General features: G+C 42.6%; 3 protein-coding genes and 1 long non-coding RNA gene across 4 annotated transcripts in view; 2 read left to right on the top strand and 2 right to left on the bottom strand.

The window, feature by feature from the left end:
• strn3 (striatin, calmodulin binding protein 3) overlaps positions 1 to 13,508 on the bottom strand; it is a 22,617-nt gene extending 9,109 nt beyond the window's left edge. The window contains exons 1-7 of the mRNA XM_008398680.2: positions 12,539 to 13,508; positions 3,950 to 4,053; positions 3,259 to 3,332; positions 3,103 to 3,181; positions 2,679 to 2,840; positions 2,406 to 2,544; positions 1,255 to 1,390 (exon numbers count right to left, since the gene is read on the bottom strand). Of these exons, the coding sequence (XP_008396902.1) occupies positions 1,255 to 1,390; positions 2,406 to 2,544; positions 2,679 to 2,840; positions 3,103 to 3,181; positions 3,259 to 3,332; positions 3,950 to 4,053; positions 12,539 to 12,790 (946 nt within the window). The 5' untranslated portion in view covers positions 12,791 to 13,508. The remainder of the gene's footprint in view (positions 1 to 1,254; positions 1,391 to 2,405; positions 2,545 to 2,678; positions 2,841 to 3,102; positions 3,182 to 3,258; positions 3,333 to 3,949; positions 4,054 to 12,538) is intronic.
• Positions 13,509 to 13,580: 72 nt separating this feature from the next.
• Positions 13,581 to 16,959, top strand: ap4s1 (adaptor related protein complex 4 subunit sigma 1). Its single transcript, XM_017302424.1, has 5 exons — positions 13,581 to 14,270; positions 15,579 to 15,665; positions 15,746 to 15,814; positions 15,889 to 15,900; positions 16,314 to 16,959. The coding sequence occupies exons 1-5, from the start codon at positions 14,133 to 14,135 to the stop codon at positions 16,440 to 16,442; spliced, it is 435 nt and encodes a 144-aa protein (XP_017157913.1). The 5' UTR covers positions 13,581 to 14,132; the 3' UTR covers positions 16,443 to 16,959.
• An 883-nt stretch (positions 16,960 to 17,842) lies between these two features.
• Positions 17,843 to 25,352, bottom strand: part of hectd1 (HECT domain containing 1) — a 31,525-nt gene continuing 24,015 nt past the window's right edge. Inside the window, exons 31-44 of the mRNA XM_008398679.2 lie at positions 25,207 to 25,352; positions 25,062 to 25,116; positions 24,741 to 24,969; positions 24,431 to 24,513; positions 24,076 to 24,203; positions 23,690 to 23,891; positions 23,446 to 23,583; positions 21,452 to 21,930; positions 21,202 to 21,360; positions 20,128 to 20,206; positions 19,872 to 19,965; positions 18,994 to 19,144; positions 18,731 to 18,875; positions 17,843 to 18,644 (exon numbers count right to left, since the gene is read on the bottom strand). The exon at positions 25,207 to 25,352 is cut by the window's right edge and continues 4 nt beyond it. Of these exons, the coding sequence (XP_008396901.1) occupies positions 18,507 to 18,644; positions 18,731 to 18,875; positions 18,994 to 19,144; positions 19,872 to 19,965; positions 20,128 to 20,206; positions 21,202 to 21,360; positions 21,452 to 21,930; positions 23,446 to 23,583; positions 23,690 to 23,891; positions 24,076 to 24,203; positions 24,431 to 24,513; positions 24,741 to 24,969; positions 25,062 to 25,116; positions 25,207 to 25,352 (2,226 nt within the window). The 3' untranslated portion in view covers positions 17,843 to 18,506. The remainder of the gene's footprint in view (positions 18,645 to 18,730; positions 18,876 to 18,993; positions 19,145 to 19,871; positions 19,966 to 20,127; positions 20,207 to 21,201; positions 21,361 to 21,451; positions 21,931 to 23,445; positions 23,584 to 23,689; positions 23,892 to 24,075; positions 24,204 to 24,430; positions 24,514 to 24,740; positions 24,970 to 25,061; positions 25,117 to 25,206) is intronic.
• LOC103458101 (uncharacterized) lies at positions 20,164 to 21,263 on the top strand. Its single transcript, XR_532542.2, has 3 exons — positions 20,164 to 20,255; positions 20,368 to 20,423; positions 21,177 to 21,263. It is a non-coding gene; the product is annotated as an uncharacterized LOC103458101 (long non-coding RNA).

Raw genomic sequence — 25,352 nt, 5'->3', positions numbered from 1 at the left:
CTGATGACTTCATGACACTTTCAATTTGACTCATTAGGATTTGATTAAGAACCAGATTTGTTCTTTGTAATTTCTGTCCAGTAAAATTATTAATCTATAAATCAATAGACAGGTCTATATAAAGATATAATCCATGTTTCTAGCTCATATTTGTATGGCATTAAAAGGACCTGGAACTTGTTTTTCCACTGAAAGCTCTGGTTTGCACAATAAATGCCATGTGGGTGAAGTTTAATGGATGATACTCTGATGTCCCATTCTCCTGAAGGCAGCACAGAGCTGCACCACCAGAAATCGACAGAAATACTGAAGACAAGAAGATCTATGATTAATATAGTTACAGTTCTATCCATGTTTTAATGTTGTAGAGCTCAGTCGTTTTGCAAATAGTTCAAAGTTTAAACTGGCATGTTGAACATCTTTTATCTGGTCATTTTGTGGAATATTTAACAACTAGAAAATGGCAAAGAATAAGAATATTTTTTCCACATTGATTGGCTGCTGTTAGGCCTACCAAGTTTAACTTGAATGTTCATTGCATTTTTTGTAGAAGCCTGTGAAAATAATTTCTATTCTCATGGCTTTTTTGTTCTCTGGGAAATTATTTTTGATGATAAATACAGAAACGAGCATAAAAATCAAAACATCTACAATAGTGATAGTTGTATTAATGATAAAATAATAGTCAGTGCAAAGTAGCCGACAAATTCTTTGGTGGGGGGCGGTGAGGGACCTGGATAAAGGCTGGGGGGGCGCTGGGCCAAAAAAGGTTGAGAAACACTGATCTAGATGCTCCTCTGAGCTCCAGTCAAACAGATGAAACCTAGCAGAGCTGTGGAGCTTTTCTGATCAGCAGGAAGTCCTTCAGAGTCGAGTCTGACAACTCGGAGCCTCACGGTGAAAACTAAGCTGTTTCTGACAGATGAAATTAGACAAATTAAGCTTTAAGGCATCAGTTGTGCAGAACTTCCACAGAGAAGCAGGTTAACAGAGTGACTGACATGAAAGAATATCTAGTTTCATTCCTATGAAGCTCATTGTGGAGGGGAAGACAGGTCTGACTATCCAGAGCAGAAACAAACAGCCTATCAGCTCTAGACAGCAGAACTAAGAGAAACTACAGGACCAGCCTTCAATTCACTGAAGCCAATAATACATGAAGGTCTGAAGGACAGTATTTCTTGATTCTTTACAAGGTTACTTGATTTGAGCATCTAAACTGTTAATCAGCTGAGCGTTTCCTACAGGTCTCACCCCACTCCGTCCCGTCTCCAGAGCTGCGAGCTTCTCCGGCTCCCTCTCCATCCTCTGCTGTCACCAAGAAGTCAAACTCCTTCAGGGCTTCCTCTGTGTCTGCGTCGTCCTCTGATGCCAGGCCCTCGTTTCCTATCTGCACCATGCGAGGCAGCAAGAGAAAGGAAGGAGGCAGAGTCAGGAAAATACAATGGCCATGGGCGATAGGAAAAAAAAAACATTGTACATTYCTGCTAAAAATCTCTGAAACTGATATTAACCTCAGAAATTTTCTAGAAAAAAACATAGAAGGCTGACATGCAAACAAGTTCCAAAACACAAAATCAATGGAAAAATGCTGCTGATAAAATTTTTTGCAATCTCATAAAATAGAAGCAAAGAGCTATACTTTACACAACAAATAAAAATGCTGCAAATACAGAATAAGAAAATAAAAGATAAAAAAAAACAGACAATTACGAAAGCTGCTCCACAAAACGGAAACGCTCCAGACCACCAGGGGGAGTCTTACAATTAGGTCCATTGAAGATAGAGAAAAACATGGTAGAATAAATGCCTTAAAACTCAGAAATTAATCTAAAAACTTCTGAATTGTTTGGTTTAGAATGACTCTGCCTTCTTTTTCTTAAAGCCCTAATATGCCACCATAGCGTCTGGAGTTGGTAAAGTTATCCCCATAAACATCCTAGAATAATATTGCAAAAAGACTGCTTGTTTCAAAGAGACATGAAGTTGTTCTTGACTTCCCATGAAATCATGATGTCCCTATTAACCTTAAACATGTGTATGTCTATGGTCTGGTCCCAAAAGATTATTTATTCGACTCAGTGTGGAGCTTTGCAGTGGAGCGAATTTGCAGAATTTCACATTAGAAATAGTTTTTACTATGTGCAGCGTTTTCCTCCTTGTTCCTATTTCCTGTGGTTGCAGCATTTTGTTTATGGTGGCAGCATTTTTCATTGGCATTTGCTTTGATGATTGTAGATTTTTGCTTTTATTTTCTGTGATTGCATCGTTTTTCTTTGCATTCTGTCAGTGTGTTTAACCATTGGTGCGTTGCAGCTGGTATCGCTGTCAGCCATCATAGGAACCACATCCATCAGAAATGATATGTCATAAAAACCCAACAGGAAGAAGTTCAGCTGCCTTACGTTAGGCTTGTGTTTTTTAGGTCTGTGTTGTTTGTCAGAGCTGATGTCATCCATCAGGTCTCCTTCCTCGTCCTCCTCTTCGTCGCTGTCCTCTGCGTTTTCCAGGAAGTTGAACGTCTCCAGATTGTCATTTGGAATCCTGCACAGAGCAAACACGTTAACCCCTCATGCTCTGTGTACCAGGTAACGGTGAGGTGAGGTGAGGATGGATGACTGGTGCAGGAGGGCCTGGTTGAGGTGTGTGTGTGTGTGTGTGTGTGTGTGTGTGTGTACCTCTTGGGGTCTTTGCAGCGCTCCGTTCCATTGATCAGGTGCTGCAGGTTCTTATTCTCCATCGATCCGTTCTGCTCAGAACCCGACAGGCCAAGCAGAGAGCGAACCCTCTGAGTGCGAACATCCAAGATGGTGTCTGTGTATCCCACTTCCTGAAGGTACCTGAAGGCATGACATCACAGTGGATTCTGAGCTGAACTAGGGCCGCAACTAATGACTAATTTAGTAATCAATGATTCTGGTGATTAATCGGATAAAAAACTGGCACATTCTACAAATTTTTAATTTAGGAACTGAAGCACTTCCTACGCAATATCGGAAATACAAAATGCTAATTCAATTTCAGTTCAATGACTCATTGTGGTGGGGATGTTGTCATATAGTTTCTCTACAAATCCTCTCATGGTTGAAGGACGGGTCTTACTGTCTGAGGAGCTGCCGGCCTTGTTTCCACATTAGCTGACTGTTGGCAGGGACAGGAGAGACCTCCGACTCTTTGGTGTCTTCAAGGAGAGAAGAGAGACAAGCTGAGCCTTCCTGTCAGGTTCACAGCTGGAGCTGAGCTTCCTGCAACACCTACCTGACTCAAAGATTGGCATCTTCATGTCTCCTTGGTTTAACTCTGTTCCATATTTTAACTTGTGGTATTTTGCTCTGAGAAGGAGAAACAAAGAATAACCTTAATTAATCTGTCATGTCACCGTCACACACAATGATTACAAATGTTTCCACATAGATACTCCCATATTTTCATCAAACACATTTTGACATCACATAACCTGAGTAAATATAACATAATAAGAATGTCAGGTTATCATTTCATTTGTGAGTAAAAAGCTGCCCGAAGCAGCCTGGCCCTGTGAGGAAGAGCCAACATCACCGATCCATCAGGATCTAAATGGTTTCTCCAGAACCAGAGTGACAACACCAGGAAGGCTGAGTGATCTGAAGCAGTTTTTCTCTCTGCAGAGCAAAGTGACAGAGGCTGATCTTCAGACCTTTGTGGATAAAGATAAGATCGATGGATAACTTTGGTTTCTCATGCCAGCATCAACCAGTCTCCCAAAATGAAGGAAATCAAGGCCGACTGATCGATAGGCACAGAGGCTGACATTAATGTAACAATTCTACACTGATCCAGAAATGAATTCAGTTGCTGTCTGTCAGAGTCAGTCAGTGAAGGCAGAATCAAAAACATACTAAATCTTAGCAGCGATATGAGTAATAGTAAGAATGGAAAAGTAAACAGAGCATTAAGACCCGTTTCTTACCTTTCCTGCTTTAAAGCGTATTCTAACATTTTGATTCTCCTAACCAGGTCGTTCTTCAGGTTCTCCTGGCCCTTCCTCTCCCCCTGCAGGAACGCTATCCTGGCCTGGAGAGAAACACACACACAACATAAACACACAGTTCAAAACACTCTGTCTACACACATCCACAAACACAGACAGACACACACCATACAGCTAAGCTAAAACTAATCACAGCCCAGGCACATGTAGGCATCTAAATATTTCCCAATAGAAAATGAGAGTGACATGCCTATGGAGGGCCAAAAGGTACAAAACTAACTAGGCCTTAAAATGAGCCATCATTTGATCCAGGAGTGTWAAACCAGGAAGAGCTAAAACATGCAGGACACCAGCCCCCAAGGACCCACTGCCACAGAGGGATCCACTGTATGTCAGCACTGACATCGATATCGGTTGATGTTTCATTTTGACAGTGATGCAGTAAAGCATTGTGGGAAGTCTAACTGAAGCAGAGGTGAAACCATTGGTGCAGTTGTTTTTTTAAGGGTAAGAAAATATATATAATCTCAGTAAATATTGGTTATCGACCATAAGGGTAATATTAATATCAGATAACATCTGCCCAAATTTTCATGTAACAGAGAGTTATGTTTCACACATAAAAATAATGATCAAAAACAAAAAGTAAACTTTTAACAGGATATTTTGCTCCTTTTTACTTGTCTACCTATTCCGAGTATGTTACTGGAATTAACATCATTTTAAATAATAATCTGACATTTTATATTAAAAAGAAATCATCAATGAATCAATGTGGACAAAGTGAAGTAAAGTAGCAGATGTACATCCTGCAAGGATCTTTCAGCACAAGTTGGGACTTGATTTGAAGGAAATCTGGAATCGATGCGTTTACCCAGTTTGCTTTTCAACAGAAATCTGCAACTGAACACACAAAATTAATCCATTCTAATGAACTCTTGAGTTTCTCTTGTTGATTCAAGGGAGAGAGAAATATTTCCACAAGAATATTGACAAAAAACAGCTTGAGGCTCCAGCTTGTTGTCTCAATAAGAGCATGAATCCTGAAACCGGATCCCTACACAGAATTCTGGGAGAACATGGCAGCTGTTTGCTTTTGAAGAAGAAAAAGCTGATATAGCACTGATACTGAAATGAATAATTCACAAAGTTGTCATTTTGCTCTTGCCCTGCAAAGGTGAGCTAGTATTACCACAGAAACGAATGAAAGCAAGTAAATCTGTTTGTATGCGTAGGTTTGTGCAGTGGTGGGGACCACAGTGTGATGACAGCACAATGTAATAATGACTTGGAGCCTCATATTTCTGCTCACACTATGCAGTCATGCCAGCTGCTCCAGTGCAGCACTCAGTAGAAGTTAGTTCAACATTTTCCACCACTGAATAAACACGGTACCTCAGTTTCCATTCTGGTCCATTTTTCAGCCCTGGGTCAGGTTTCACTTCTGGGTCTAGCTCAGCTTCAGGGGAATGACGCTGCCCAGCTCTATGACACTCACCAAGATTAAAGCCTGGCCAGTGCTCTGTGTTTAGACGGGTGAAGCACCCTCACAGCACAGGTAGGATCCAAACAATGGGGTGACACCATGACGAAGTAGTCTGTACATGTAGTGAGCCATCTGTCCCAGATTTACCAGGTTGACAAATCAGAGCAAGCTATGTAAGGACATGAGTCATCAGGGTCATTCCTCTGAACAACGCCATCATGAAAACACTCAAATACACACTTCAGTCCTTTCACAAGTTTTCAAGACTGAGGCAACGTCTGCTGGGCTCGATGTGAAACCACAGAGGTGGAGGGGGACAAGCGGAGGATTACTGACCAGCGTCTGGTCTCTGAGTGAAAATGCCACACAGCTACAGTGGCCCAAAGGGGCAGAGTAGGGGCCAAATAGGTTAATAGGGATGTCGTAGGTTTATCAAAATAATCAAAATTGCAATACAATCAATTTTTAAAAAAATATTCAAAGTTACTCATTTGCTCAAAGTTGATATAGACAAGGTTCCTTGTACAGCACATTTCAGCTGTAAGGTAATTGTAGCTGCTTTAAATGACAGAGAAACACTACATTTTGTCAAATGTCATCAAAATTCATCATCATAAAATGTTGGAATAAAGATTCAAATGAATCCATATTCCAGTTATATTAGTCAAAAGGTAGTTCTAAAGAAATCGATTTTAGTCTACATTTAAAGGAACTCAGTGTTTTGGCTGTTTTGCAGTTTTCTCGAAGTTTATTCCAGATTTGTGGTGCATAGAAGCTGAATGCTGCTGCTCCATGTTTGGTTCTGGTTCTGAACGCAGAGCAGAACCAAAACCAGAACCAGAACCAAAAGACCTAAGAGGTCCTGGAAGATTGATACAACAACAGCAGATCTTTAATATATTGTGCTGCTAAACTGTTCAGTGATTTATAAACTCACCTCAGGATTTTAAAGTCTATTCTCTTAGTGGAAGGACTTTAGAACTGGGTGATGTTCTCTATCCTCCTTGTTTTAGTCAGAACACCAGCAGCAGCGTTCTGGATCAGCTGCAGCTGGAGGATTGATTTGTTAGGTTCATGTGTGAAGACACTGTTGCAGTAATCGATGCAACTAAAGATAAACACATAGATGAGTTTCTCTAGATCTTGCTGAGACATCAGTCCTTTAATACTGAAAATGTTCTTCAGGTAGTAGAAGACCAACTTTGTAACTGTCTTTAAGTGACTCTGAAGGTTCATCTTGTCTACTGATTTGCAAAAAATGGATTATACATTCTATATTTTCTCTAAATAAGGGCCAAATTCCCTCCTACTTACTGAGTTTGTCCTAGTTAAAGAAGTTAAACTATCATCACATTGATGCTTTCAAAAACTGCTCCTGCAGTATGAAATATGGTATTGAGTATTTTTCAACTTACTGAGTTTGAAATTTATGCATGTATCTGTCACCAAATGCTGGTTTTGTGAATAACAATGGTCTGTGGGTCATTTATGGACATGCATCTTATGTCCAGATTTTGAGGACGGCATACAATCATATTCAATAAATTGGAATATACATTCTGATAAGGCTGATTTGTCTGCTTAAATGTGCCTTTAGAAAATGACCTTTAAGAAGGTTTCAAACATACTTTTTATAGGGCAAGGTGTGACAAAAACTGTTCAGTTTTACTACAATGAAAAGTGGTTTGAATAACAATAAGTATATATTTTTAATTAAACTTATCTTCCTTCATCTTGTCCTTCTGATTTCATAGTAAACAAACACAAACACTCAAGGAAATTTTTACTCTACAGACGACTTGGGTACGCCCTTTCATTAAATGATCCTCACCTCAAAACGCTAAATACAGAGAGCCTTCTAAAAGACGGAGTGTCCATATCGTGTTACTGCTGCTGAGAATAGACCAAAGATACATTTATACACCTAGAAAATAACAATCTACCATACAAAATATCTAAGACACTGCATGTCTTTCTTGAAATAAGGCAACGTGCGAGACCCGTTTTATTTTTCAGATCTTACAATCATTTACAGATCCCTTTTCTACAAACCCAGATTACTTTGTTTGCAGGTAAAGTAAAACAAGCACAAAGTCAATTAGAATTTTTCAGCCGTCCCCACACCCCAGCCTTAATGAAGGCAGACATGAAGGTATTTCTATGTGCGAGCATTTATGCATAAAACATGGCAAACGTCTGACCAATCACACAACACAGAACTCTGTTTGAAATAGTTCGACCCAGTCTGGTGTCGAGAAGTATGGACTTCCACCACAAGTTCGACTCCTGTCATCTACAGAAATACTCAGATAAGTCTGCAGTTGTTGGGTGAATCAGAGACGGACAAGAGTCTGAGTACAGAGAGCTGGTGGACCACTTTGTACTATGGTTTGGATACAATCATCTCATCTTGAATGTGAACAAAAAAACAACATGATTGTAGATTCCCAAAAGTCAAAAATTATTTCCATCATGGGAAAAGAAGTGAAGGTGGTTGAACTGTGAAAATATCTCAGTGTTCATCTGGACAGACTGGACAGGTATTTGAAAACTCAACAGTGAAGCGTCTATAAGAAGGGGCAGCACAGACTGGACTTCTTGTGGAAACTAAGATCCTTCAAGGTTTGCAGCAAGATGCTGCAGATCTTCTAGAAGTCTGTTGTTGAGTGTCATCTCTTCAGACATCATCTGCTGGGGCAGCACAGGGTGTCCTCTAGAAAATCTGCTGAGCTCAGTGGTAGGGGTACTAGGGCAGTCCATCAACAGCCAACCATGTTTTGTCTCAAAAATGTTAACAGTTACAAAAAAAATCAGAGGTACATGATCAGGCATCATAATTTGGAAATAATAGCATGTGACGTCAATGGGCAAGTACAGCCACAGCACAATTGGAGCGCACCCTCACAGCCAGTCAACTATACCTAGCTTAATCCGTCTTTACCATCACTGTTATTGGTGCATCAATAACCATATTTAAAACAAACAAGTGACACTTAGCCTGATGTGGGGCAAGTAAAGCCTGATGGCCCGCCAGGCTTATAATAAACAGGAATAAACATGGAGAAACCCTGCAGCAGCCTCAGAGTCGGGGAAATAAAAACACTCAATAGCCTGATAAAGAAGGCTGGTTCTGGTCTGGTTCAGGTTTAGTTCTGATTCTGGTCTGGTTCTTGACTATGGAACCTCTGGAGATGATGATGCGAAGAAGGATTCTTCTTCTGAAATTATGGACAAGCCTGAGCATCCTCTTCATGAGGCTGACAGCAGAGTGCCTGTTAGAGGCTTCTTCAGTTCTGCTTGAATTAACATTACAGCAACATTTAAATTCCCATTTTTTGATTAAGGAGTACCTTTAGAGAAATGGAGTATTACAATGTTTTCAGATAAGTGTTTCTATAATTAGTTATTCCTATAATTCATATAAATACTTAACTACTATAAAAGAAACTGGTTTTAATGTGGTGTAAAACTGGATTGTCAAAGGGTATGACATGATTCTTCATTTTTGACTGAAAGTTGAATATTTGACCCCTTCTGAAAGGTAACTTTTAACTCTRTTAAATGAGTGAAKCAATTAATCTATTGTCACTATAAACAATGGCCTATGTACTGCAGTGTGAAATGGTGCAATCTGTGCTGTGTGGTTTTGTCCTAGAGGTTATAATTAAATCATTTGTGAATGTTGTAAAGTTGAGATTACTTATAAAGTAAAATCCTAGACATGACAGAGGGATACCTTCTTTTCCCATGACTGAACGCATAAGTTAGTTTGTAAGTTGTGTGTATTGCGGTTATTTTGGGCTGGTCTACTTTTAGCTTTCAGCTGGGATCAGGCTGTCAGCACAGGGCCCAGTAGGCCAAGCTGTTTAATTACAGCCTCCTTTCACACAGACCCTGCCCCTTCTCCCAAAACCTGGAGTCACTAATGGCTCTTATTCACTAGCAGCTCCTCAGCACGGCTCTGCGCGGTTGTGAGGGTTTTCCACTAGTATAGGATAGGATCCACTTGGTAGTACAGTGGATCCTATTCACAGTTGAATATCTTCAGATTTTTCTGTGGAACGCAACTACAATTTATTCACTAATTTTTTTGCAACTAAAACATTCATACGAAAATGCAGCTTGAGAAGCTGAAATACTCTTGGCACGATGCTACTTGACACGTTGACTGGAACCTGCAAAGCAACCTGCTCACTGCAGGAGCACCGAGCGTTCCACAGTCACATCCATGGGCTTCCAGAATCGTGGAATCGACTGAGACCACGTTTATGAGGCAAGAGCACAAGACCAGAGACGCCACAGATTCATCTGTGGAATAAAGTAAACAAAGTTTTGATGTCACTGAGTAACGTACAAACGTCAGATGGACGTCTATCTGCAACAAAACATTTACGTTTGGATATGACAAACTTTATTTTAGTGATTCCCAATTTAAACAATCCCTAGAAATGACAGAAAATGCCATAAATCCTGATGACAGTTCCCACTTTGAAAGATTTCCAAAATTCATCAACTTGGCTTCCAAATGAAGGTTCCTGGAAAAGTTCTGCCCCTTCGTAAGCTGACCCGATGCACACATGTCCTGTTGAATGCTGTTCTTTGCTTTTCTCCAGTGGACATCTTCATTAACGATGTAAAATGGAAGCGATGCGAGTTCCTGCTATGAAGCATTAGATGCTGCTTTAAAAGTATTCTCAATTTGCCAGAAGTCTCCCAGCCATTAAATCCAGCTGTTCCAATCATATCTATGCCATATTTGCTTGCAGCAATCTGCTCAGCACACAAACCGGGAGCTGCCGTGAAAGGAAGCCACATGTGCAGCAAGTCCAGCCATTACATTTCCTCACATCTAAATTCTCCACAGTCAGCTGTTAGTGGTATTAAAACACAGGAGTGAGTGGGAACAACAACTCAGCCATCAGGTGGTGGGCCATGGATGAGGCACACAATTCTCTGGAACCAACGTCCAAAATCTCCACAACAGCTGAAACACAGAGTTCCTTTAAATCAAGGCTAAAAGCCCATCTGCTTAGAGCTGCCTTTGATTAGCAGTAAACAGAACATTAATCAACATATTTCACAAAATGTAATGTTTATTACTCGTTTCATAATTAGTGACTGTATTGTGTTTTAGGATGTAAAGAACTTTGGCTGCGTCGTCGCTGAAATGTTCTGTACAAATAAACTGGAAACTTTCTGTACAGGCAGACGCTGGACCTCTACACTCGATGTGGCCTTCAGATTAGCTCCAGAAGAGTGCATGGAGAGATTCATGACCCAACTGCTCAATCCAAGGATTACATCACTAAGTGCAATGCAGAACATCTGATGCAGCGGTCCACACCATATCACCATGTCAGGGACAAATCACGCTTCTCTGTCTGCCAACCCAAGGAGCTGGTCTGGGTTTGGCAGGAGAACAGGACTTGCCTGACTATAAGTAAAGTTTGGTTCAGAGTGGATGTTTATTATTTAGATATTTGAAACTGTAACTATGTTGTGACAGTATGGTATGAGACATATTCTGTGAAAAAAAACAATTATAAAAAGAATGCCCTACATCAGTGTCTGATCTCAAAAAAGGGATATGAATGAATAGAACAAATTTTTTAAATAAAAAACACTCATGGAACGCCTTCCATGAAGAGTGTGAAAGAAATTTTCCCTTCAGAAGGACTGATAGTGTCAGTGGCAGGACAGATGCTCTCTACTGTCAGGTAATTTAATCTCAAAACTATCACAGCGTGGAAGTGTGTGATTTTCAACTGCTTCCATTCACCACCGCTTTATTTCACACCACAAAGTGCAGCCTTGCTGCAATAGGAATGATCACAGAGACCCAACACTGGGAAAAAAACTGAGCGCTGACATCAAAGTGACAAAGGAGATTCCTGAAATGTGAGACACAAAAAACAGACTTCTAATATCCCTGTAATATTAATGTTAACATTATAAAATGCTGCAAGGTGTAACCATAAACTACATAGTTTCAGAGTTAGGCTGCGACTGTCACCACTCAGCTAGGATGAAACACAAATAAGATGGAGTATAATTTGACTGAAATCTTTCTAACAGGCTACTGAATGGTAACTGACACTTTGTTCTGTGGAGACATAACATTTTGACCTTCTCTGATTTATATAGAAAAAGACCTCAAATTTTATTACAATAATTTGGGGGATTGTTAATGTGATAAAAGTGAGTCATAATTTTGTTGGCTATAAATGTATTCCTGCAGACGGCTTCATAAAAAACAAACAGCTCCAACAAGAAAATCATTTTCAAATCAGCTACTTCACTACAACAGCAACATGAAGCAGCGTAGCTGTGATAACTGCATCCGATCATGTCCTGAGTCATAAATGTTGCAGTTATTGATGCTYTCATAGAGTCAACAGAAGAAATAAAATATTCAAACAATAAAGGGAATGAATGATTCCCATCACTAGACTGTTTAGATGTTTAAGACATCCTCCATCTGTTCATTGTTGTCACAGAATGAATCTCTCTCTTATGACCATTTTCCTCTGTAGCAGTAAGATGACCGTCTCTCCTTACCGTTTAATCCTGGTAGCAGGTCCTTGATCTGATTACTCTAATAATCCCTGTGTCTATGAACTGAAAACTTCCTGACACCCGAAGCTGGCCTGGTTTAAGCTGGAGGTCTCCGATCAGCCCAAGAGATGTTTCAACATGACCACCACCGCCAGCTGTTCTGACTGACCAGACCAGATGAGCTGGGACCGGCACAGGGCCTCGTTCACCAGACACCTTCAGCTTGTCTCAGCTCAGCTAAAGAACAGACAGCCAGCTTCTCCGGGACAATAACACTTAACTGAGGCAATGCTACAGTTAGCTAGACTGATCCATGGTGGGGATGTGTTGCTAATGCTTAGCTCCAGTCAAGCTGCTGGTGTTTTTTCTTGTTTGCCACCCCTCCAGCCGGCTTCACACCTCCATGACGGGCTGAGCGCTTCTTAAACGTCCCCTCTTACGACCACCTCACCACAGGGAGAAAGAGGGGACCACTCGGAGCTGAGCGGATAGCCGGAGTTTAGCCTGGAAGGAGCTACGACGCTAACCTGGAGTTCGGCCCTCTCCACTTCCCAGTGTGCCCTCTCGATCTCGAACCGGGCCCACTCGTGTTGGATGTAGTGCAGGATCCCGGGAATAGTGTATTGCTGATGTGGCCGGGACAAGTCTTCGTTCTGCTGCGGGACCATGACTGCTCCGATAGGGGGACCGCCGCTGCTGCTGCTGCCCTGCTGCGGTGAAGGCGGCTGTCTCGGGGCGCCCGCTCCTCCTCCTGCACCTCCTCCAGGGTGTTCGTCCATGTTTTAATGTTTTTGTTTGGTAGTAGGGTTTGTAAATTTGCTCGGGTTGAACGAAGAGTCCGCCGGGGACCTCCCGTGTGACTGCTGCGGTGTCACCGCGGCGGTGCGTGAGGCTGGCTGCCCCTCAGCGTTTCGGGGAGTCCGGCTTAATGGAAATGCTGTGTTTACGTGTAGCTCTAACCGGCCGCCATCTCTGTTCTCTGGAAGAACCCAGCGCGCTGCATGACGGTACATCCACCGGGATTCTCGTCTTCGTCTTTGACATTTTTCCTGGCTTTGGGCAGCCAGCGAATAGGTTCTACACTGCCCCTAGCTGGTATGGAATGCACACCTGAACATGCCTCACCACCTTCATCTTTTTCCCAATTTTGATTATAGAAATATTTAGTACAGAAGTATTTATCCACTATTTCACACAATAGTGGAATACATACATGAATCCAAAAATGCTGCATATACATATGAACGCTGTAATAAAAATATTTATTTCATGTAAAGTCCGCTTTTCTGTATCAAATGTATATATTGCTTGAATCCCAATAGGAAATTAAATGCAGCAGTCACGCGGGAGGTCCCGGCGGACTCTTTGTTCAACCCGAGCAAATGTACTCATATTTTCCAAATTTCTTCAGAGTTTTTGTAGATCCAGGAAGGATATTCCATAGCTGTCTGTACTACAGTGAAGCAGAAGAAGCCTCTGACTGAAGATACCGTTGTTGTCTGATAAAGAGGATCCTCAAGGTATTTCTTAATATTCTTTGCTTAATGAAGAATCCTTCTTTGCACCATCATCTGCAGAGATCCCACAGAACAGAACCAGAACAGAACCTGCCTTCTTTATCAGGTTACTTAGTTTTTTCAAGTCCCTAGGTCTGATGCTGCTATAGCAACAGATGACAGCAGAAGATTACACTTCAACAACATAATACACAACCAGCACCTTCAGTYCAAGGCTTCTTCACTTTGAACTGCAATGTGCTATATAAATAAGCTTGATTGACAGCACTGCCTTTCCATGAATTATCCTCAAAAATATGACACAATTTAAGCAAAAAATTAACTAGCTTTCTTATATATTGTATTATCATTGTAAAAAAAAGAGAGAGAAATATACCAAATATACATGTCTTACCTTTTTGTGCTAATTCTCCAGCAGGAGCTTGTTCTCTCTCTCTCTCTAATTTTATTAAAAACATTTCCACCTATTTACTGACTTTCTCCTTAACCCCAATCCACTAGGTGGCAGTACTGTACCTCTCAGCTGCATTGTCATTGTTTATGTTTGAGGAAGGAAAACTAGTGAACTGTTTTAGGATGAGGCTGGTCTGTGGAAGGTGACAGGATGATTAAGTTTGTGCTAATGGTGAACCAGCAGGGTCAGACCAGACTGTCCAAATACTATGAGCCAGTGGAGTTGAGTAAGAGAGCAGCGCTGGAAGCGGTGGCTGTCCGCTGCTGCCTGAGCCGCGGGAAGCATCAGGTAAACTACCTGGCTGGATAGCTGCCTGCCTGACTGCTTGGCTGGCTGCCTGTTGAGGTCTGGAGAGTTTTCAGAACGAATGCTGAAACTATAGACAGAAATATGTGGCGATTATACAGCTGGACATCTTGTAATAGCAGCCACTGAATACAAATGCAGCACAGTTAGCAGGTTTGCACAGCAACAATGCCGCCATGTTTGTGAGGGCAGATTTCTCAGAATGAATTCTGTTAATAGAATATAACTGTTTATATTTAAAAATACAGTCTACGTCCTTCCAAGCATTTACATTAACTATTTATACTGGGTGGGGCTGTTCTAAGATCCCCCCCGCCTCCTCCCATCCAGGGGCTTGCTTTCCAGAAGCAATTACGGCTTTCCGGAAGCCGTAATTGCCGGATTAGTCTTTTTAAACTTAATATATCGGGTCTGATCTGTGATAAAATATTTCTACAGACTTTAGGAAAGGACAAACCAAACTAGAAACCAAAGAAACTTTTGCTTCAAATTTGATGTTTTCAAGTACCAGAATGAAAGTAGATTTTTCCTCCTAAAATGCACCATGAAATACAGAAATGTTTGTATTTCATGGTGCCCCTCAGCACCATGAGGGGCACCATGAAATAAAAATAAATAAAGACAAAATAAAAAAAATAAAGACAGTCGGTAATTGTTTATTTCTCGAAATTTTTCAGCCTTCATACTAAGGATTTTAATTCATACTCAAAAATTCAGAGAAATAATAATTTTAACTAAACAAAATATGAGTAGTCACAGGAAATATGTATTCTTCCCACAATGCATTGTAAGACCTCTCTCTGCGGCTGTTTGTGAGTCACTGCCTCTGGCTGGGACCCGTTGCTATGGTAATTAATTATCTGCACCTGGGCTCTGTCTCTCTGTCAGAATATGCTGGAGTTTCTATACTTGGGAGACACCCAGCGTCGGTCTCAAGGACCCTGACAAAAAAACCATAAGCCCTAGCAAATTTTTTGAAAACATTTTATGGGAGCAGGGGTAACCTGGCTGGACAATACTTTACTTAAATGTTCCACTTGAGATTTACCAAAAACAAACAAAAAAATATAGAAATATTAYTGAGGATGCATTTATATACTTGAACCTGCATGTGTAGTTCTAACCCTGTTGATTCACACTGAATTATTGTTTTTAGAAGCTGATTGATGCAGAATCTTTCCACCCTGTGTGGAAGGATTCTGCAATTACATCAATAAAATCACAGGTAGATGTAAACATCTCGCATCACTGTGCGCAGGATGTGCTTACAGTACGTCTGCCTCTTTCCAGTGTTCGTTTGTGGAGTATAAAGACTTTAAGCTGGTGTACCGCCAGTATGCAGCGCTGTATGTTGTGGTGGGGGTGACGGACAGCGAGGTAAGTCTGCAGAATCTGACAACAACGCTCAGATTGTTGTCCTGCTTGTCTAATTCGTGCTTCATGGAATCCTCCCGCAGAATGAGTTGTCCATCTATGAGCTGATCCAGAATTTTGTGGAGGTTTTAGATAAATACTTCAGCCGTGTGGTGAGTTCATCAGTGCTGAAGCTCTTCAGATGGATGCATGATATCTCTAACTGTCTGTTTTTATCTGTCCGCAGAGTGAACTGGATGTATCCTTTATGGTGGGAGGTTCCCAGGTCTGAGCTCATTAGGTTATATTTGTAGCTCCAGAATAGTTTTGAAATGTAATATTTATGTATAAACTGTGCTGTGAAAAAGTATTTTCCGCATTAGTCTTCTTCTGCTTTTACCTTTTTTGTTGAATCAAAATGTTTCCTATCATCCAACCAATTTTACTATCTGGCAAACATAAAAATCTAGTTTTCAAATAGAATTTTATTCACCAAAGCTGCAGTATAAGACCTTTATAAACTTTTTTTTTTTACATATTTGTTGAATTTGTCTGAGACAGTTTGTCTCACTGTGAAAAAAGTGAGGCAGACTGAAAAAATGGAGCTTGGCTATGTTTCAGTTCCGCCATCTTGTCTGCTGCCTGCTGGTTTCTCCTTGACCTTGAAATCAGATCATGTTTAATCTGGACTCCGTTCACATCATCCTGGACGAGATGATCCAGAACGGCCACATCGTGGAAACGAACAAGAGCCGCATCCTTGCTCCACTCACCGCCATCGACAAAATGGCGGATGGGTGAAGGAAGCAGGAAATGATGTCACAGACTATTGGAGCACTCTGAGAAATATTGGACTGGTGTTTGTTAGGGGTGCCCCGGTAAATGTGTCCTGGTTTCCTTAATGTTGGGTGATCAACCGAAACTCACATGTGAAACTGATCTTATCTTCCACTGCAAAGGTCTGAAACCACCCTGACAGACCTCCCACCGGGTCACCAGGTCACATCTGCATCTGTGCAGTTGACAACAGTYACTCCACTGTTGCCAACTTAGCAACTTTGCCACCATATTTAACAAAATTCAGAATTGGCAGGTCAGGCATTTTGAAGATCAGCGATTGGCCAGAAAACTGCAATCGGTGCACCCCTAGTGTTTGTAGAGCAAACTGCTGCCAGGTCTCCATGAGGCGCTAATGTACCAGTGTGTGCATCTCACAGCAACCCTGAACAGTACAGAATACTGCTGACAGGTTGCAACTGTGTGAATTGTGAAGTAATGTTTGTGGCTCAGACAGCTGATAATACATGGTGAAACCTCATTTTGTTATTTCTGTGTTTGAGCGTTTTTTAGGGAGGTGCGGGGGGGTTGTGCACAATCACTAGATCGGGGGCGTCCTAGTCCAATCCCTGGGGGCTTGTTAAAGAAATGTTTCTGCTCCAACACATTTGTTTACCTCCTGATCTCTGCAGAGCTTCTAATTGTTCATTTGATCCCACTCAGCTACTTCAGATTAGCCTGCAGCTATTAGCAAACATCTGGTGGAACTGCTGAGCTCATTAACTTTATTTATAAACGCTTCAACATCAGCCTCAGTTAAAACAAAGTGCCGAACATCAATAGTGGATAAATAAGATAAAACATTAAAACATAGAGCTACTTCTCAGTGCAACACTTGTAAACATTGTTAAAAGGTCAATAGAGGAGCCATGCTCTGACAAATTTCAGAAAGACCAGGAGTTTTAAAGAGACAGAGGCCCAATTTCAAGGAGTTAAATTACAAAGTCATATTTCTTTAAAGTTATTTTATTTAGATTTAAAGTTACTTGATTGTGCTTTATAATGGCACCTTGTGCCTTGAAAATAAATACTGCTTCTTTAAGGCATTTTTGTGCTATTCACAGCTCTTCAGATCTAGAGCAGAGCAACTTCTAAATTTTACCCGTCCTTGAAATGAACCTTGGGAATCTGGGAAATGGAGTCCTCACATCTGTTTGAACAGTTTTCTATTTGATGCTCTTCCATAAAAATGGCACATCTGTGGATCTCTGCAGCTCCTCCAGAGTTATCATGAACCTCTTGGCTGGGCGGAGCTTGATCTCACCTGTTGAATTCAAGTTACTAAATCAAAAAGCTATTTATGGGATTTTCTGTTTCTAAGACACCAAAAGAAAAAAAAATTCTACAAACCACACAACTAAATCTTTACTTCATACTTTGCAAACAATTTATTGATTATCTTTTGGAGCATACACATTTGAAAATATTTGTTTACCTGAAACTGCAACTTCAGTACTTCAGTTAAATAAATGTTTACAATATACAAAGAAAATACAGGGAGCAGAGTTTTTTTAGATGTGCATCAAACACAATCAGTGTTTTTTTTTCTCTTTAGCTTAATCAGAGAGGAAACACCAAAAACTGAACTCTGACCTTTTCATCAGGTCTGAAACAAACCAAACTGATGCTCTCACACATGCGCGCGCGCACACACACACTCACACACACACACACACAAGCTGAATGGAAAGGAAGAAAAACTAAAAAGATGAAAACGAGAAATGAGCCTGAACCTCTAATGGAGAAACTGAAAACTAAGTGGAACCAGGCACTGAACTGAACGGAGGAGAAGAGGGGACGTGTGCGAACGCGAACACACACACTCTCACACACACCAGCCTGCAGTCTTGGCCCTGGATGCTGACGTGGTTGTCAGGAGGGAAGCGTGAAACGTGTGGGTTGGAGATGTTCAGTCAAAATCCTGACTGTGAGCCTCTGTGTGTCTGACAGTCACGCAGCTGGATGTTCTGGCAACGCGGACAGATGGTTTGGGCGCATGCTCAGTGTAACCGTGGCGACGCTCGGAGGTCAGTTCAGGTGAAAGCCCTTTTCCATAGTGGCAGCTAACAAACGCTCCCTCATGATGTCTTCAGATGAATACTCTGGGAGCTTCAGGTAGTGAACACAAGTGTTTACTGATGGATAGCTGGAGTCTGTTGCATCCACCTGGAGGGGGCGGGGCAAGACAGGAACAGCAGCCAATCAGCTCACACTCAGACTTTTAAAGATGCCTGAAGAAGATCTGAACCTACCTTTCTGACTACAGTGAGGCGTGGGTGAAGGTTGGCCAGGCCACCAGGGGGCAGCGTGGAGCAGCCAGTGGTGAACTGCAGGAAGGCTTTCCTCTCATCAGACGACATTCCACATAAAACCCTGACAAAGCGCTGAAAGCCAGGACTGAAGAGGAGCAGGCACAATGTAACAGTTAGGATCAGCTTTTAGCCTCAAACATCAACTCTGTGTGTAGGTGTGTGTGTGTGTGTGTGTGTGTGTGTGTGTGTGTGTGTTCCCATACCTGTCTCTGGTGTAACCAAGCTTTGGTTCGGTGTAGTTGATGATGTCATCAGCATTCCAGGAAGGAGACTGGTTACCACAGAGGACCATCTGCACTTCCTTATGGCTAAAGGAGCTCAGCTTCTCCATGGGGAACACCTGATTAAATCCCTCTGAGGAGAGCAGACAGGGTGAGCCCACACTGTTCAGTCACATCCACCCATTATTCTAATTATCAACTCATTTAGTTACCCAGACTCTAAAAATATCTATTCATTTTGCACTTAAGAGTAAAAACAAAAACCTTTTTAAATCTGTTCTACCTAGAACTCCTTAGTTTTAGCTTCACCCGACTCAAATGCTGTAATAAAACTAACTATGAAGCACCTTTTGCTCCAAATATTAATTGTATTTGTTAGCGCAGATGCATCCTTTACTGCAAATGATCAAGCATTCACTACAGGCGTGCTGTTATTGACTTTCAGGTAACAAAATGTTTATTTTCTTAAATTTATTTATGACTTGAATTAATTGTACATTTGCACCTCAATGTTTTTTTGGTTTTTTTCAAATCAGATTTTTATGTCCAGTTTTGTTTTACCAACTGCTCTGTGTTCTTTTAGCAAATGGCCTTTTGAAACTGGAATGCTCCAGTTAAGAACGAATCAATGACTAAATTAATCAATTCATCACTATTAATCCCATTAATTGTTTCAGCCCTAAGTGTAATAATAAATATCTCAACAGTTTGGTGTCCCAAAGATACGGTTCATCTGTGATTGTGGGCACTATGCAGGTTTTGGCAAGTGCTTGGAATGAAAATAATAATTCCATTACTTTGAATGATGTGTGAGCTGTAAGTGAGCTCCAGCTGTGTGTAGTTGTGATGTGTGTGTTCACCTTTGAAGGCCTCCATCTGTTTCTGGATGCCAGTGTGCATACAGAAATCAAACATCAGCTCCACGTACTCCTCTGCATTCTCCACAGTCACCATCTGTCCTCACACAATCACACAAAAAGAAAAGCAGGTTTAGTGGGACACACACGCACACACACACACACACACACACACACACACACACACACACACACACACACACACACACACAGTCCATCCTGTGACCAGAGCAGCAGCTGGGTGGATGTGTGCMGTTACCTCGTCATCTCCGTTTGACTTCAGGTCTACTGCAGAGAAGCCGTGAACCTTTGATGATGGACAGAACTGAAAGTTTAACCTGAAAACAGAAATGTCACTTCATCAGGTCACATTTAGAACAGCAGCAGGTACAAAAACACTGTACTTATTATTTCTATACAGTATCTTCATTTTAATAGAGCGTTATGAAACTTTTACAGACTGTTGAGGCTGTGTCCTTTTTTCTTTTTAATACCCCAGCATTTACACGAACAATCTGTGAGGGATCATGTTTCTTGGGAGGATCCTGCACTGAGGTAGGCGTCAAGTTTAAAAACCAAATCTTTGCTCTGCTTGCTCAACATGAGCCACAATATGATTTAACATATAGTTGTGTGTTTAACGGTTCCCGTTGAGAGTGTGGGTTTAAGGCTCACACTCTCATTCAGTACGTGTTTCGCCTGGTGCTGCTGCAACTTGATGAAGTTTATGAAAATGTCTTCTTCATTCACAGTATTCCTGGAAAATGCTGCATTCACATGAATAACAACCAGCCAATCAAAATACTGTGGCAAGCTGCAGATATTACCAAACAACAAAAACTTTATACAAGGAATGCTTCAATTTTGCACATTGAGAATATTTAGTTAAGCAGACAGTTAATTATCCGTTTTGGTAATTTTCATTGTATTTATTTTGAAATGTGACCAGGGCTGGCTCAAGATTTCATGGAGCCTTAAGCAGAATATGACGCCCCCCTCCCCCTCTCTATTAAGTCTGTACTGATGCAGCATATCAGTACAGAGTTAATAGAATCAGCAGTTAAACTACCTCTGCCTTGTTTATTATTTGCTGAAGTGAATTTGTGAACAAACAGACCTCCAACACAAAGATTAAACTCTGTGTTAAAATGTTAGCATTTATGGGCCTTAAGAAGCTGCTTGGTTCATTTATGCCTTGGGCCGGCATGACCTTGTTTGAAGATCCATTGTGATTACTTAATTAGGATTTAACTGACGTGCAAAAATATATTTGTTTAATTTGTATCGTTTGTGTTTGTCTTTTCACAGTGAGCTGAGTCTCAGAGGATTTTACCCGAGGTCCTCGATGCTGAGTGGGGGTCCGGAGCCCATGGGGTTCCTCAGCATCAGGTCCTGCAGTCTGGTGTTCTTCTCGTCCTCAGACAGACTCTTGCTGCCCAGGATCTGTCTCCTCTTCACAGCCAGCTCTTTCACCTCTTTTAGGAAGGTTGCTCTAGAAGAGGGGGGGGGATCATTTTCCAAATAAGTAAATGTTTTCACAACCAAATTAAAGAAGGAAACTCTGAACCCAATGACCTGCTGACCTGTGTGGGTTGACCAGCTGGAAGTCATCCCAGGTCAGGATGCCATGGTACCAGGCGGGCGGCTTCCGCTTGGGCGGGTCCATGATGAACTCGGACTTTGAGTCCTCATCGAAGCTGCCCACCGAGTACGTCTCTTGGCTCTCCTCGGTGGACGCCTCTGACTGCACCTCGGACAGCAGCGCCTGCAGGTGGGCGCGCTCGGGGCCGTGACCCGGCGGCGAGCCGCGCGACTGGTACAGCAGCTTGCTCATGTTGGACTTGATGTCGCCCATGCAGAGTAGCTTGAAGAAGGGCTGGGACACGGGCAGGTCCACCAGCCGGTTGTCCTGGATGCACTTGGCCAGGAAAATCCCCAGGAAGTGGAAGAGCTTGGTGATGCGCTCCAGCTCCTCGCTGTCCTGCGGGAACGGGGCGGGGAACAGGCCGCAGGAGCGCTGCACGTAGAAACCAGGCGGCTTCAGACCGCCGCCCAGGTCCACCTACAGGGGACAGAGGAACACACACGGTCAGCAGTGTCGCCATAGAGACGGAGGTCAAATTGGTGCAAATTAACCACATTGAAGCATTGCCCTGGTTCCTGTTCACTGGGTGAATACTCATCATAAACCTGGTGCATCCTCCTCACTCCTGCAGTTCTGATTAACCCTGTTGCGCCGGATTTTCGAGCGTCTGCCTAAATAAATCTTCCTTATTTTAATTGTAAGTAGTTCTTTAAATGTCCTGTTAGATGATATACTTACCCATGTATCCATAACAACCGGAACTTTCAATATCCAGCAAGTTATTTTCGCAATATACCGTCTATTAAACGAGTGCCCCCCGGAATAATTACGACGTTTCCGTATTAACCCGATACTTGCTGGAAAGTGCAATGTCTGCCCTTTCAGAAACAGTTGGAATTTTTCAGATAGCGCTACGTGTGGCGGAATTACAATACTGCAAATTTAGAGGTGTCGGCGCCGACATGGTCCAGTCTAGAAGGGTTAACATGTTACATCCTTCCATTAAATATGGAGGTGCTCAAAAACACACAACCGATTTCCTGTTTGTGTGTGATTCTGGGAATTTATGCATCAACAAAGAAACCAAGGAAATATACAGGACTGGTACCACTGATACTGTTCATTAAAAAAAATCATTATCATTGATTAATTTGGTGAGTCATAATGTCATGAGAGCAAGTCATTATGAGAATAAACTCATAATATTTTGAGAATAAAGTCGTAAAATGCCGACTGTTCTCATAATATGACTTTATTCTCATAACATTATGACTTCATTCTTATATTATTATGGCCATGGCTCTAATACTTTGTTGTAAAATCGGCGAAAATCAGATTCCAACTAATTTGTTATTGAAAAATTCATCCATCTATTTTCTAACACACTTGTCCCTCAGTGGGGTCAGGAGGGTTGCTAGTGCCCATGTCCAGCTAACGTTCCGGGCGAGAGGCGGGGTCACCCTGGACAGGTCGCCAGTCTGGAGACACAGAGACACACAAACAACCATGCACACACACACTCACACCTAGGGGCAATTTGGAGAGGCCAATTAACCTGACATGTTTCTGGACTGTGGGAGGAAACCGGAGTACCCGGAGAAAACCCACGCATGCACAGGGAGAACATGCAAACTCCATGGAGAAAGACCGGGGCCGGGAATCGAACCCAGAACCTTCTTGCTACAAGGCAACAGCTCTACCAACTGCGCCACTGTGCAGCCCCTGAAAAATTCCAAAATGAATATTTTTTTCCTAAAGTTTATAGAACATTCTAGTCATTTCTGTAAAATATATATTACATATTCTATAAATAAAATGCATAATCTATTATTTTTATAGAACCCTGAAGTGTGTGGAGAGCAGTTTCTTCTGTCAGTGTCACAGATCATGACACAGAATGATGAGATGGACCTCAGACTGATAGAGCTCTACTTCACAGCCTCTTAGCAGTTTTTCATGAGTTCATGGGTCAGGGGTTGCTAGGTGACTGACCTGTCGGGACTCGTCGTCAGGAAAATCGTCGTCACACAGCCAGATACCCAGGGACGTTCTCTGGAACTCTGCAGCCACCAGAGCGTAGAACTCCAGGGTGGGACCCAGACCGGTTCCCTCTTCACCCTGGAACTCCACCTGAACACACACACACACACACACACACACACACGATTCAGTTTCAGAAGACAGTTATAGCACAGATGAGACAGAGTTTTCAACAAGCGTTCATTTCCTCTCCCACCTCCAGCACGGACTTCCTGTCGGCGTGGATCTGCATGACTGACTCCGCCCACTCCATCATGGCTTCTCCTCTGGGAACTTTGACCCTCTCGTGTTTGAGCCGGCCCACCCTGAATTCTCCAGGGTCGTCCCGCCGCACAGTGGTGGACGGCCGCGATCGCTCCATGGTTGCCTCGCGCCGGTTCTGGAGCCACACGATGGCCCTGTGGGAGCACGGGGGTCAGAGGTCAGGACATGGAAAGGATAGAACCCAGTCACACTGGATGGAACTGCCTGCAATGTTTTTCCATTTCTGGGCATTAGTTTCAGGGCAAGCAGATCTGGGCCTGCTGCCCCCAGATCATTAGTGGCTCTCCTGGTGGTTGCTATGGCGCCTGTCAGACTCACCTGGAAGCTCCAAAAGCAGTGCAGGTGAAGTACAGCTGTCTGGTCTCAAAGGGGATGAGGAAGGGACATTTGGACGTGAGCTGCTCACACCAGTCAGGCAGTGCTCCGCTGGCCACAGCCAGAGGCTCCTGGCAACAAAACAGCGATAGCATTCAGTTAGCTTAGCTTCACTTGGAGTTTGCTACAGAGCTGCTCAAGCCCTGAGCAGCATTATGACAGATACAGAATGGTTAATAACACATTCATGTTCTATAGAACTACAACATAAAAGGGGGACAAATGAACATTTAAATCACAAGTTAATCTCACTAACATTTAGTACATTTACATAAATAGTCCCAGAAGAGAAGCTGACCTCAATCTGCTGAAGGATCTTGGTGGTGATCTTCTTGCTGGTGAACTCCTCTGGTGATGCGTTGAACTGCAGATCCTCAACATCTGGAAATACAGGCAAAAAAAAACAACCATGAGGAACAGGTGAAAATGCACATACAGAATATTAATGTTCCAACACTGAAACCTGTTCTAGCTTTTTGCTGTATTTATAAAAATCCTCCATGGTTTAGAATCAGTCAGCTCATTTCACATGATTGAAATGCAAAACTGGGATAAAGGATGAAATGACCCGTCCAGCAGGGAGACGCCGTCGTGTGTGGCCGTCGTACCTTCCTGCAGCGTGCGTGCGTTGGTCACCGAGTCGCTCCCGATGATGTAGAGGATGCGCAGCAGCTGCAGGACGTCCTCCATGCCGCATGCGTTCTGGCTGCAGCCGGCCTTGGCCTGCGCTGCCTCCCTGACCCAGCCCAGGATCTCACTGCTCTGACTGACTGACAGCGAGCTCGGACTGAGCCCCCCACAGCGACCCCCGACCCCCGTGCTCTGGTCCAAGAATTCCTGCAGATAGAAACGRACCAGAGGGTCAGCATCACCTTCCTGGTTTACGGTTCCAACTCTGTTCAAAGCGCAAAGGAAAGAGTCGGACTTGCCATCTTCCCGCTGTCCTTCTCTTTATCAGAGTCTTTCAGCTCCCGGTACATTATCCTGCAGGGGAACACAGCGAAGAGTTAAACATGTGAAGTGTGAACACGGGAAGTGAGCTGTGGTCAAGTTCTGGGGGGTCTCCTCTCTTACGTGTAGGTGGGCTCCCAGATGCGCCGCAGCTTATCCGTCTTCACAGAGCCGTTGCAGGAGAGCTGCAGAAGCCGCTGCACGTAGTAGAAGATGGTCAGCTTGTAGCTGGACAGAGGAAGCTCAACCTCTCTAGTTGTACCAAGACC

The sequence above is a fragment of the Poecilia reticulata genome, linkage group LG22, assembly GCF_000633615.1.
Source record: "Poecilia reticulata strain Guanapo linkage group LG22, Guppy_female_1.0+MT, whole genome shotgun sequence".
Lineage (NCBI taxonomy): Eukaryota > Metazoa > Chordata > Actinopteri > Cyprinodontiformes > Poeciliidae > Poecilia > Poecilia reticulata.
This window is presented reverse-complemented; position numbering and strand designations above follow the sequence as displayed.

What these genes read in the sequence shown, in the direction of transcription:
- ap4s1 (XM_017302424.1), top strand. Translation starts at nt 14,133, where the DNA reads ATGATTAAGTTTGTGCTAATGGTGAACCAGCAGGGTCAGACCAGACTG. An exon ending in TGAGCCGCGGGAAGCATCAG is followed by an intron (nt 14,271 to 15,578) that starts GTAAACTACCTG and finishes GCCTCTTTCCAG; the next exon opens with TGTTCGTTTGTGGAGTATAA. An exon ending in TGGGGGTGACGGACAGCGAG is followed by an intron (nt 15,666 to 15,745) that starts GTAAGTCTGCAG and finishes ATCCTCCCGCAG; the next exon opens with AATGAGTTGTCCATCTATGA.